The sequence below is a fragment of the Notolabrus celidotus genome, chromosome 22, assembly GCF_009762535.1.
Source record: "Notolabrus celidotus isolate fNotCel1 chromosome 22, fNotCel1.pri, whole genome shotgun sequence".
In the NCBI taxonomy this organism is placed as follows: domain Eukaryota; kingdom Metazoa; phylum Chordata; class Actinopteri; order Labriformes; family Labridae; genus Notolabrus; species Notolabrus celidotus.
In genome coordinates this window covers 10,272,447-10,285,754 of record NC_048293.1, presented here as the reverse complement: position 1 = coordinate 10,285,754, position 13,308 = coordinate 10,272,447, and the positions used below count along the sequence as shown (strand labels likewise).

General features: G+C 38.2%; 1 protein-coding gene across 1 annotated transcript in view; it reads right to left on the bottom strand.

Moving 5' to 3' along the window:
- Positions 1-492: 492 nt before the first annotated feature.
- The window catches only part of fndc5a (fibronectin type III domain containing 5a), a 28,543-nt gene continuing 15,727 nt past the window's right edge, over positions 493-13,308 (bottom strand). Inside the window, exons 2-6 of the mRNA XM_034675080.1 lie at positions 11,060-11,175; positions 9,455-9,653; positions 1,847-1,936; positions 1,538-1,671; positions 493-1,101 (exon numbers count right to left, since the gene is read on the bottom strand). Coding sequence (XP_034530971.1) covers positions 1,042-1,101; positions 1,538-1,671; positions 1,847-1,936; positions 9,455-9,653; positions 11,060-11,175 — 599 coding nt within the window. The 3' untranslated portion in view covers positions 493-1,041. The remainder of the gene's footprint in view (positions 1,102-1,537; positions 1,672-1,846; positions 1,937-9,454; positions 9,654-11,059; positions 11,176-13,308) is intronic.

The following is a 13,308-nucleotide window of genomic DNA, read 5'->3' as shown; positions in this document are numbered from 1 at the left end:
TCATTCATGGCCTCTAAAGAGAAAGACACAAGGAAATACTTTAGATCTCATCCTGAATGTTGGAATGTTACATTTCAGAAATCAATAATAAAACTATGAAAAAGGACGAAAGCAAATGTGTGCATGGTGATACCAAGCCTGGCTTGCTAAAGACTTTATATATCTGTGTGTTTACATTAGAGATACCTTCCAAAATGAGTGTATTAGCTCCACTTTTGGAGAAGAGATAGGTGATGCAGCTGAGTGATCCCTCTACAGGTGCTCTGGCTCATTGCAGCACCTCTGAGGACTGGCTCCCAAATTAGCCAGGTGGAGTCTGGATTCCCTGAGGCAGGGAAATAGGTTTACCAAAATGCCATTATGAAATAAATTGAATTATATAAATGAATAAAACCTCCCTCCGGACTCCAGAGTATCCATCGTCCAAGGGTTCAAATGAAAAAAATGAATAAAAAAACAAACAAACAAACAAACAAACAAACAGACCAGAATAAGAAAGCTGTTCGGACGCACCTTGTTCAGAGTCAGATAAGTATAACAAGTGATGCATGCAACTTTTCTGTTCACCTTCAAGACGCATAGAAAAATGGAATGTTGTGAAAAAAACAGTGTAGAAGATGACATTAAAGTACAATGTACAAGAAGGGATGATTGCAAAATGTCTTGTTTGTAGTTGTTGATAACCAGCTGGAAGATGACAAGAAGGAAGAAGTGGCAGAGGAAGAGAGAGAATAAAATGGTCTCCAGTTCTGTCCATTGGTTTTGGCTTCAAGATTGGTTCACCTTCACTTTTTGTTCACATCTGCTGCCCAGTGCTACAGTAGTTGTTGAGCACTTGCAGACACATACCACTGCTCTCAGACCAGCACCGGCCATGCTGTGTCTGAAAGTCTGGAGTCCTACTCTGTACCAGGCCAAAGGAGCGCAAGCTTTTCCAAGGAGCCCACAGTCCCAGTCTTATCCTGATGACAGAAGGATTTGAAAGGGGCTGACTTATTTGTGAGAACACAGTCTTTTGGATAAAGAGAAGATGTCCTGAAGTCACACCTCAATGATGTTCACAGATGGAATCCTGCTGTTGTTATTGTTGTTCTTGGGAATCTGTGGTAGAGGAAGATGGCATGTATGAGGAGGCTGTAGGACTCACAGGAATTATTCAAAGGACGTCATTTATGAGTGTGAGGATATCTCTGTATTTGCATGTTTAATGGATGTACATAACAAGAGAAAAAAATGGAACAATGAATGCCTTAGATTTCTGTTTTCTGCTTTGTTTAAAAGATAGAAAATTGTTAAGGTATGGGACCCTATGCTTGATTCAAAAATAATTTGAAGGTATGTGTTTTGCTGTTGAAAAGTCAAGAAGTCATGTACTGTATATTAAAGCAGAGTTTTCCTGTAGCCTGAAGGTTATTTTTAGGTGACTTAGCACTGACTATGATTAAGCAGTATTTGTAGTGTCAGTGGAAAAGGTCATTCACCTGCCCGGCGCTGCTGGGAGGGAGGCACCTGGGGAATGGAATGGGGTGGGTTATACCTTACTGCGCAACAGCCCCCCAGTTGGATGTTCAGGAGTGCTGCACTCAGAGGAGTTTTTGGCTTTGTCCTTGTTGTTGTTGGGCTCATTGTCTTTAATAATGTCATACTGGCGACAGAAGAGAGCAATCACACCTAGCAGGGGAGGAACAATGGATTCATGTCAGTAAGCAAGAGTTATCCTGGAGACACAAATATGCATGGATTTACTTTTGTAGACAACTGCATGGTTTTCTTTTATGTTACATAAAATCATGATAGACAATGTGTGAATAGCTGTCATCCTGGCACAACACATCTTTATTCTCACCTGCCCACATGATAAGTACCACCACAATGATGATGAGTTCCCCTGCCCTCAGCTGTGTGGACTGGCCCACCTCCTCCATTGTCACTTCGTCTGAGGGAGCCAAAGGACAAAATGTTAAAACAATTGCATAATCAACAATGTCGACACATTTCACATATATAATGATTAACACAAGAAATGCACTCCTGTCACATTAAATAAATAATAACACCGTCAAATTGTAGATCTAGATCAATCTGGTCCTGGGTTTTCATCACAGTCCATGTTTACTTTTTTCTCCTTAGTTTTAGATACACGACAGTATTGTATTGTCCAATAAGGCGTTGTATCCAAACTTCAGGTTAGGGCCTGAAGTTTGGATACAACGCCTTATTGGCCTTATTGGTTTGAGTTTTTAAAAATTCATGTAATTTGTTTGGGGAGACAATTAACTCAAAGATCAGCAAAATTAAAAACATTCATCAAATGTTGTCCATAAAGTTACGCAATATTATGACTGACAGCTTGAGGGCAATGATGCTTAGTTATTTGATGGCAAATAAGTCAGCCCCATTGTGCTTATACAGGTCTCTTATAAGATAATCGACAGGTTGCTGTTTGAGGGAAGAGTTACTCAAGATCATATGCATAAAATTACGGTCTGCATTTCCTGAAAAATTAAAACAGTTTCCAGACCAGACAAGGAATTTTGAATAAGTTGAATACTTTTTACTAACCAAAATAACGTCAGGAACTTCTGATATCCATCCCTTTCTCTTGTGGTAATGACAGGACTATAAAACATCTTTTGGAAAGAGAAGGGGTCAGACAAGGAGGAGGTTGTGCTGTTTTAGTGTTCAGAGTGATACAAAGATGGTCTTTTGCAGAGGATGCCAGTCTTGTCAGGTTCAGGGCTTTATGACTACTCCTAAATAGCTTCTACTGTAGGACCAATATAGTTATGAGAAACATAGTAACTTTTAGCTCTTTAAGTAGTAAATAATACATTTAGTTTTTGGTTACAACTGTTTAATCACATCTTAAAAAGTTAAAAGTGTGATGAATATGTTATCTAATATTTCTCTTTTTATAATAATAATAATAAACTTTATTTATATAGCACTTTTCACAAAGTGCTGCACAACAAAAAATGCAGAAAAATACAAAGCAAATAAAACAGGACAGACAGGAAAAACACGACATCAGAGGGCAGAAGAATAGCCGTGATTTAGGGGTTAAGAAAGGCATTCTTATATTAAAAAGGTTTTGATCAAGGATTTAAACGCAGTTAAGGTATAGGACTGTCTTATTGTTAATGGCAGAGAGTTCCACAGTCTTGGAGCTCTGACTGAAAAAGCCTGGTCACCTTTTGTGATAAGGCGGGATCTTGGTACATCCACCAGAGCTGCATCCACTGATCTGAGAAGCCAGCCAGGCACATAGGGGGTTCAAATATATCTTAAAATAGTTTGGAGCAGGTCCATTTAAACATTTAAAATTTATCTATAAAATCTGAAAATCAACATGATAAAAAACTGGCAACCATTGTAAGCTGGCGAGCACAGAAGTGATGTGTTGGTATTTGGTTGTGCCTGTTAAAATACGTGTGGCAGCATATTGAACCAGCTGGAGTCTGTGGAGGGAAATCTGACTGATACCACTCAAAAGTGCATTGCAATGATCTAAAAGAGAAAAAATAAAAGCATGAATGATTTTGGACAGATCAGAGGGGTAAAGGAAGTATGTTATAATGGAGATTTGCTTGAGATGGATGTATTGTTGACATGAGTGTCGAAGCAGAGATCTGAGTCAAATGTCGCTCCCAAATCTTTAGCTTTCATCATGATGTTATTGTTCAGGGGACCCGAGTTTGTTATGGAGAAGAGTGGAAGAGTGAGAATGACCAAAAATGTTGATTTCAGATTTGCCAGGGTGAAGCTTCAAAAAGTTGTTGAACATCCAGCTTCTAATGTCAGTGAGGCAATTGAGTAAATTATCTAAGCTGTACGGATTATTGGGATTGAGGCGAATGTACAACTGTGTGCCATCTGCGTATCAATGAAAAGAGACACCATGTTTCTGAATGATCTGGCTGAGGGATAGCATGTAGATGGGAAATAGAAGAGAGCTGAGACACATTGGAAATTAAACTTAGATGAAATGGAATTAACGGAGAAGACTGAGAAGGTTCTAGTGGACAGGTATGAATGGGGGAGTTGTACGGCTGCTCCTTTAAGGCCAATCCAGGTTTCAAGACGGTGTAATAGGATGGAAAGATTGACTATGTTAGAGCAGCGGAGAGATCTAGAAGCATAAGAACAGAACTCTTGCGTCTGTCAGCAGTTAAAAGTAGATAATTGGTTACTTTAACTAGGGTCTTTATACAGTGCCTCAAGTCAAAAGTAAAGGATTGCTGGAATATTTTAACAAGATTTCTTATAAATGTTGTGATTTCCTAATCCACTCCTGCTGTTTGCATAGCTGATGATTTTTGAAATTCTTACTACCTTTACTGTATATGATGATGTTGATGAGATTGGGATATCTAGACAGGGGACAGATTATTGTTGTGTCTCCAGAACTTACGTACAACTTTAAACAACTATAAACTAATTGCTAGATAAAATGTTTAACTACTAAATTGACAGTTTTTTAAAGAAATCCTTAACTTTTTGATGGATTTTCAGAACAGTTTTCTGTGTTCTCTGAAAACAGTGGGCCTTTTTCATGATGGCATGCTCAATAGCTGTGGGGCATACTTACAAACTTCCTAAAGGTCATCATTAAGCAACTTGTTTGAGCATTTATACCATTCTCACGTTTACTTTTACTTCTGCTAGTTATTAAAAGAGGTGAATTCTTCAGATAACTTCTTGATTTTTATCCATTTGAGCTTTAATAGACATGCTCTTTTATTTCAGACAGTCACAGTCAACATCTATATGCTTGCTCTTGCAATTTTGACCTTTAGTAAAGAGTGTCTTATGGTTTGTGTTACCCCCTGAATGAGTGTTTCCACCCATTCAGATTTAAAGCTATACTTTGCACATCCATCTCCTGTTACCTTTATGTCTGAATTTAAAAGAGAATCAAAGTTATTTTACAGGTACCTTGGTTAGAGCAGGAAAAAAAAAGATTAGTTTCAAAATACTGTTTTCCAGGTGAGCACTTTTAAACTTAAAACAAAAGCAAGCTTGCACATAAAGGTCCAGAAGTTTTTTCTGGGTTATCACTAATAGGCATACTTCTATGAAAGCCTGCACCAGTCAAAAGATCACAGAATCATATCATAAAGAGAAATAATTAAGGCTCCATTTGGCCACCAGGCATCCATTGTACTAGAGCATGGTAAAGAGATTAAACAAAGATTAATCACAGCACTCAGAATTGAGATGCACCAACCACAATAAAACTCAGTCATCATTTTTGGAGTTGTATGATCATCAGTTGAAAAATCAAAGAGAGGAATGTGGCAGAAGCCTGCAGGTTTCCACCAAATAAAGAAACAATACAAAGTAAGTTTTACTTGTTGGAGCGTTGTGATGTCAGTGGCTTGACTTAAAGGTATAGTCTGCAGATATAATATAGACTTTCACAGGAATACTGCTGCTCAATCATCACTTATGGGCCTCTATACGTGTGTGCTAGTGACAGTGTCTGCAGAGACCCCGTCCCCTGCCTGCCCACGTCACACCGTTCCCAGCAGAATTTCAAAGCCGCCATTGTAAGCTGATTGTCGGAAACTCAGTGCAAGCTGTAATTGTTTACATTTGTGCATTTATGTCTGTAACTTTAAACCCAGAGCTGTTACTTGCATGCATATTCTCAAGCTGTTCTATCTTTGTGATCAGACTTCGTTTAGCATTTTTATACATTCAGTCTCAGGCGTGTTAGCTACTGTAAGGGGGTACATCACTAACCACAGCTAATATAACTGCTGATAGTGCATGTTATTGGTATTGTTGAACTGATGCAGCCCACTAGTAGTAATTTTGGGCCTTCGTGTTTATTTTTCCTTCTTCCAACAGTTAAAAGAAGAGTCTGCCAGCCTCAGTACCTTATAAGACCCTTTGTTTTCCCTTCGACTCCCATCAAACCTGGACTACCTGAACGTAAGGAACAACGTGTGATATTGACTGTGTATGTATGTTGTATTGACATTCATTTGTGTAATCATTATAATTTAGCTTTCACCTACTAATAGTATATTGTAAGAATGAGTGAATATGACTATGTTGTTATCCACAGAGGAAATTAATTCATTACCACATGTTGTAATTACAGGGAAAGTAGGATTCAAAAAGCAGGGATAATATAATTAAGAACTAAAGGAACTGAATGTGGATGAGCCACATGCACACTGTGCAAGTCTGACCTATAATTTATGATTCATGAATCTTGACTGCATACTGCATGTTGTGTAGTAGGTTGAAAATTTTTTTTTTTTTTTTAATTCAAATCCTGCATGTTTAGTTGTTCATTTTAACATACACCCCCTATTTGTTTGCAATGAGAAACAAACTATTCTGACTTCTGTTGACATCTTTCACATGATATTGCAGTTTTATACCAGTAGATGGTGCTATGACTCCACCGTGACCTGGCCAGAGAGCCCGTAGTTACAGGCTTACGCCAAGCAGCAACCTCCGGTCTAAAAATATGAGTCTAATGCGGAAGTGTTAAAAACTGCAGTTCATCGAGAATCCGCTTGAGGCTGGCTCCGGAAGTACCGGAAGTCACATACACACGAATGGAAAAAAGACGATCTTTACAGCAGAAATAAACATGTTTACAGCCTGGTACAAAAGACAAGTGTAGTCTGGATAGATAATTTCTCGATCAGCACACACTGTGAGGGGGCTGATTTTTTTTCTAACGCGGCAATTTCAAAGATATTGAGATTCCGAATCTTCCAATGAGAGGCATAGCTGACTGCGGAAACTGTAGCTGTTGGCTAGGAGGCTCAAACTCCGCCTCTTGATGTCACAATCGCTCCACAGCAGCAATTTGACTGCAGCCGATGATTGGCCTCAAACGGCTCTTCAGAAACAGATGGGTGACGTGAGGGATGCTACGTCCATATTTTATACAGTCTATGGCTTACACATGTGTAGTACAGACAATAAATCAACTGTGGTCCGCTTATCATTTCACAGGTATTGTAAACCTTTCTTTTTTCCCTTTAACTTGTTGGCAAACTAATCGTACACGCAGTTAACGTAGGCTGTTATGTTTTTAACAAGGTTTGATCAGTCTTATTCTGTAGCTTTTTCGCAATGTGTAGTGTCAGACCAAGTTTCGTTTCTATGAGCTTAAGTGAAGATAGCATTTGTCTCAAGTGTAATTAATGAAGGTTAATGTTATGAAATAAGAATTTATCTTCTGAACATTGTTTAAAGTAATGGTTAGTTAGTAAATGATGAGTTTTGTGTCATACTTATGTTTCCACATTCATAGTTAATTACTGACGCAACGATTTCCCGCCATTTTGCATAGCAGAGCGAATGAATTTAGACATGTTGATAAGTGTACTGTCTTGTTGCAGTTATGTTAGCTATATGTGTAGGATTTAGGGTTTAGGGTTTAGGTGACTGTAGGAATAGAAGAGTGAAGTAAATGTGTGTCCAGTGTTAGTTCATTTGCTACATTTTTTTGTATGTGAGGTAATTCCTGTTTGTATGAGATGTATGTCTTATTATTGTGAAGTTGTGTTATTTATTTTACTTTGGTCAAGTTTGATATTATTTACTGCATCAGTCAGAGGCTAACTGTGGTCCTCTTATCCAGGGGCGGATCTAGAAAAGTATTTATGGGGTGGCAAGAGGGGGGCAGTACATTTTTGAGTGGTGGCAACATGGCAGACATCTATGTGCTGAATTAATTTAAAAATGTACACTTGGTCAAAGCTTGATATTTTTTTTACAATGATTGTTCTGTTTTCTGGATGTCTTTTTGAGTTTGATTAAAATACTGGTTTTGCAACAGAATAAATGCACAAAATTAGGCAATTATAATGCTTCTCATAAAAACAGTGTATGTAAAAGGGTTTTCAACAGACAAACCATTAGTTTTTGCAAAGTTAAGGTGAAATATATGGCTACAAAAAGATCCTAAATTATGAGCCATTTGGGAGTCGAAAGAGTCGGCTCTTCTTTGGGAGCCGAGTTAAAAGAGACGGATCTCTGAAAAGAGCCAAACTTCCCATCACTAATTCACTGCAGTCGGTAATTCACGTAAGTGTCCAATGAGGCATAACTTTTCTTTGAATTAAATCCTTCCAACTGGGGTGACAACAGGGGTGGCAAGGCTGTGTTTTAGGATGGCACACGCTACCCTATGCCACCCCTGTAGATCCGCCCCTGCTCTTATCATTTCACAGATTTTATTGAGACTGCACATTGTTTTCCTAGCCAGTGTAACCTTTGCTGCCGGTCCAGATTCCCCCTAGGTCTGGGGCCGGTAATAGTTACAGGCCTATGGATTCTGCATGCAGTAATGTTGGTAGCATTTGTACAGCGGGGTTGTTTGATAAGCAGTAAAACATGTCTGAAATGTTTACTTTCACTTCAGCTTGTCAGTCCATCCTCTCAAGTCATAGCTTCTTCCTCTTGTCTCTTTCTCTGTGCACTTTACACAATTCTCTGAAGTAAAGACAAACTCCAACACTCTTTCTTTTGTATAGCAATTGCCATACAGCCGATTGAACGTTAGAAATATTTCATCTATTTACCATAAAATGTTATCAGTTTGCACTAATGTGTTACCAATGATATTATTTTATTCTTGCAAGAAAATGAGGAATACAGAAAGTTAAAATGATTCGTAATCACTTGTGCAGTATTGGCAACATATGCCAATAGATTTAACAAATCACTGTATCACACCTTATATAGCAAAATTTACAGTACACTGTGACTTCATATAGAAAGGCAAGAGGGTTACCTTTTATGACAAAGCAATTTTGGGAAATCGGCCCCCACCCATCCCCACTCTTGCAGAGTTAATCGAGGGGAATGATGACACTTATATTTCCAAGGAACAGTGTGAATGGCATAGCCAAGCACATAGACTAGAAGCAAGGGAGAGCTTGCTGGGGTCTTGTTGAAAGCAACAAAATCCACCTTCTTGCACCGGTAAAAAAACTTTTGTTTATCACCATATCCTCCAGGCTTAGTAAGAATGGATGGAGCTGAGCTTTAGCTTCAAGTCAATTTATTCGCCAAACCTTGCATCTTTGATCACCTCTTCTCTGTACCTGATACATTTTCTCAGTTGTGCCAGATGCATGCAGAGAGAGGCCCACCAAGTCACATCAATACAGAATAAAGTATACACCCCTTTGGATGTTTTATCCCTGCTTTGTGGGCAGCTGGGGTAGGCTCTAGGAGCACTCTGTTGAAATTTCATTTCACGCTTTGTGTGTCTGTTGATTTTTATTGGTCTTTAGACAGAATCACTCAAGATAGTGTCAGAAGGCTGGGTCCCCTCTGAACTCGTCTTGAAAAGGATAGAAACGGAGTGAGGAAATGTATGTTGTGTTTGTTTTTTGTTGTTGCTGTTTTTAGCTTAAGTTTATGAATGAGCAAGTATTCATGTTATGTTTTTGTCTTTCTGAAACTCAAATACTACCTTTACTTTTAGAGGCCTGAGTTTCTGCCTCCTTTGGGGTTCGGAAGCGCAGAGGTTCACTCAAAGGACTTGTTCCAGAAATGCTGATAGATTGGACATGCACAATGTAGTCTGTCTCTTCCTCCAAGTCCCACAATGCACAGGACCGGGTAGTGGTGTTGACTTCTTGGATGAATCGAAGCATTCGCACATCTTTCTTCTGTTGGAGAATTACAAAATAAAGAAAAGTCATTGATAACAGAGATGTGTGGCCTGTTATCATTGCAAGCTTGATACAAATTTGCACAAAGGATTTTGTTGTTTCAATATTATTTGCAGGAATTTGGGAATAGACAAAAAGGGACAACATGAACAATAAAGGTTAACCATGATGGATAAATAAAGACACAGAACTACAACCCCAATTTGAAGGTCATGTTATTACATGACATACCAACTTTTTTGGTACCAAGTTTTTTTTAATATTAACAGATTTTGATGGTTTACAAACAATTAAAACTCTGTATTTAATTCTATATAATGCAAAGACAAAATATCAAATTTCGAGAATTCAAAATGTTTTTCTTTTATGCAAAATATATTCTAATTTTAAATTGTATGCAACAGGTTTCAAAAACTTAGGAAAGGGTCAGGGTTAGTAACTGTACTAATGTGCTATATAAGTTAACTTGGTCATGACCACTTTTCATTGGCCCTTGTTGTTTGAGAGAAGTGATTGGTTTCTGAATAAAAGGACTCAGCTTTCAGTTGTGTTCATTCTGCTGAAAACGATTTATGGAGATGCTGATTTACCTTTCCAGCAGGACTTAGCACCTGCCCACAGTGCCAAAACTTCTACTAAATGGTTCAATGACCATGCTATACTGTGCTTGATTGGCCTGACCTGAACCCCATAGACAGTCTGTGAGGAATTTGACAAGGAAGATGAGAAACACCTGACCCCAATATACAGATGAACTGAAGGCAACTATCAAAGCAACCTCTGCTTAAATAAAACCCCAGCGGTGCCACAGGCTGATTGCATCCAAGTCACACCACATTTATGCAGTAATTTATGGTAAAGAAGCCCCAACCAATTATTGAGTGTATACATGAACACATTTTCAGAATTTGGAAATTCCTGTATGTCAAATCATTTTTTTTAATCTTAGAAAATATTCAGATAATTTGAGATGCTGGATTTCTAATTTTCATGATCTATAGGCCAAAAATTATCAGAATTAAAATATATTTCATTTTACATGTCAAGATTATAATAATAAAGGACAGCTTTATTTTATTAGAATAAATAATGAAAAAAACTAACTTTTTAAGTGATATTCTAATTACTTGAGATACTCCTGATATGTATCTTGTCAAATAAGGGTTGGTTGGGAAAAATGTTGGCAACCTAGGAGTTACAGAAGTTACCATGTAGAATACCTGATTGTTATGGTACAGGGTTTATTTAAACACATGGAGGCACACCTGGTCTTCAGTCATGAAAATTAAGAACACAACTTCAATAACTTAAAGCGTCTTTGTGTCTCTTGTATTTGCATGAGCAAGTATGTTACCCAAAATGTCACACTAACACATATATCCTTTTATGTCATTTCTGCTTACCTGCTGTGTGATGGCAAAGCCAATGACGGGGTCTCCATCTGGGATGTCCCATGTCACCACCGCAGAGTTTGCTTTCACTGCTTTGATGGTCACATTGACTGGTGGGGACAAGCTATCTGCAAACAGAAAAAGACAGAAGATGAGATGTTAGCCTCCATTTATATTGTAAACATTTTGAATTTGAGTCTATGAAATATAATCTTTATATATAAAGATCAACTGCAAATACAGTTGTTGATATGGAAATGTTAATCAGTTTGTCCACCACTGTAATTCTTAAATTTCACAGTAACCTTTAGATAAATAGCCCAGATATTTTGACTGCAGTGATTTTTAGCTAGGCAGAGCTTTGTAGATTACCACATGGCATGTAAATATTTGTAAATAGTTGTGATGCTAAAACAATAAAAACTGAAAAACAGCCCAAGTCGTTTATGATCACAGCATCTCTTTATATATTTCTATATTTCAGATATAGAAATCCTTCATCACAATAGCTAGCCTTTAATATATTATTTCTGGCTCTATTTCTATTTCATGAGTTACACCTGGTGCCCACAGGGTAGTGTGGCTTTGTCTTAAACGTATTCAAACATGGTAACTTATTTATAGCTAAATATAATAAGAGTCTTATCAATGACTACAGAAGTGCCTAATACATTTCAAAAACTTTACAGTGGCTGACTTGTTTCCACAAAGAGAACAAAATTGGGAGGCCATTCATTTTGGTACCGGCCACTCTTAGCATCAGGCCAACCTCCCACAATCTTCTCATAGGAGACGTACTATGCATGTCAGGTGAGCGTGTTGCATCATTTCCTGGTCTCCCAGGGCCTCTCTCCTACAGGCTTGAACGGAACCCTCTCTCCAGAGAGGGAAATCCTTCTTATCTTAACCTTGTATTAATTAATTTATTCATCATTACTAATTTATTTTATTTCTATTGTGTATTCCCCCTCAGCTGGTTTTTACAAATGAAATGACGTATATTGTGTGTTTAATAATTTTAAAAATATTCCTTAATTTTAACAGTTTTAACAATCAAGTTACTTGGTTGTGTTTTAGAGGGGATATACGCAACTTCTTAAATTAATTTTATGTATTTAAGGATTATTTTTTTTTACGAGGAACCCGCCTGGGGAGGGGGCTGATTTCAAACCCACCTGTTTTATTCAATTTTAGCACTTATTATGAGATCTTTTAACACAATAGGGGGACTCCCTTTTTATCCAGAAAGGAGTTCTAAATGATTGTTTATTTATTCAGACAATTTTAGTTATCATATTGCAGTTATAACAAAACAAAAGAAAAGTGTAGTAGAAAACACATTTTATTTCAGGCCCCCCTCCCCACTTGGGCCCTAGGTAGTCAGTCACACTTTTCCCAACTACGACGCCCCTGGTGACACAGGCCTCTAAAAGAGACCCCACATTTTTTCCAGTTGATGAGTAAAGAATTTTGTTCATTTATTCAGCTGATCTGAATTAAATTAAGACAGTTATATGTTCAACAGCTTCTGGTCATCCTTTGTCTTTTTTGTCCGTCTTTTACCCCTCGTATGACTGCACTGTGCTGGCACTGTGCTTGAGGACAGCCAGAGTGGACCTTTATCATGACTGCAGGCCTTTAATATCGACATGAGAGTCAGCCCCAATGAAATACCGGGCAGATGTCTCCATAAACTCTCTCTCATCCCCTTGGCACACAGCTTGCCTTCCCCAAGAGATAGGGGTGACTTTGAACCTTGATGAATGTTTGTGGTGTGTATGTGTTAGCCCAATGATGATGAGAGTGACAGATCATTTTCTATCCCATGCCAGGCTGCCATCCAGCCTTCCTGACCCCTCCAATGGATATTTTCCCTCTGCTAAAACTAGATAAAGCTTGAGCTCCCCCCGCCCCCCTGAGTTGACAATGACAAGCACTACAGAAACTACTGAGTGCCTCTTATATATTCAAGTAAAAAAAATCTTACTCCAGTAAGGTCAACCTGTGTTATTATGTTGGGTTCCTTTCCAAGGCAAGCCTAGAACTTTGTCTTTTGTAGGATTTACAGGTTCACACTTTCCTGCTATAGCAATAAACCTGGGGACAATCAGACAACAATCTTCAGAGTCTTGGTCTGGTCATGGTGCTGTCTAATGGGTTAAGTGGCAACTTTCTAAGAGAGCTGTTTTGGGGATCTGGTGAATGGTGAATGGTGAATGGTGCAACAAACCTCAGGGGGGCAGTGATGCTGTTGATAGTGG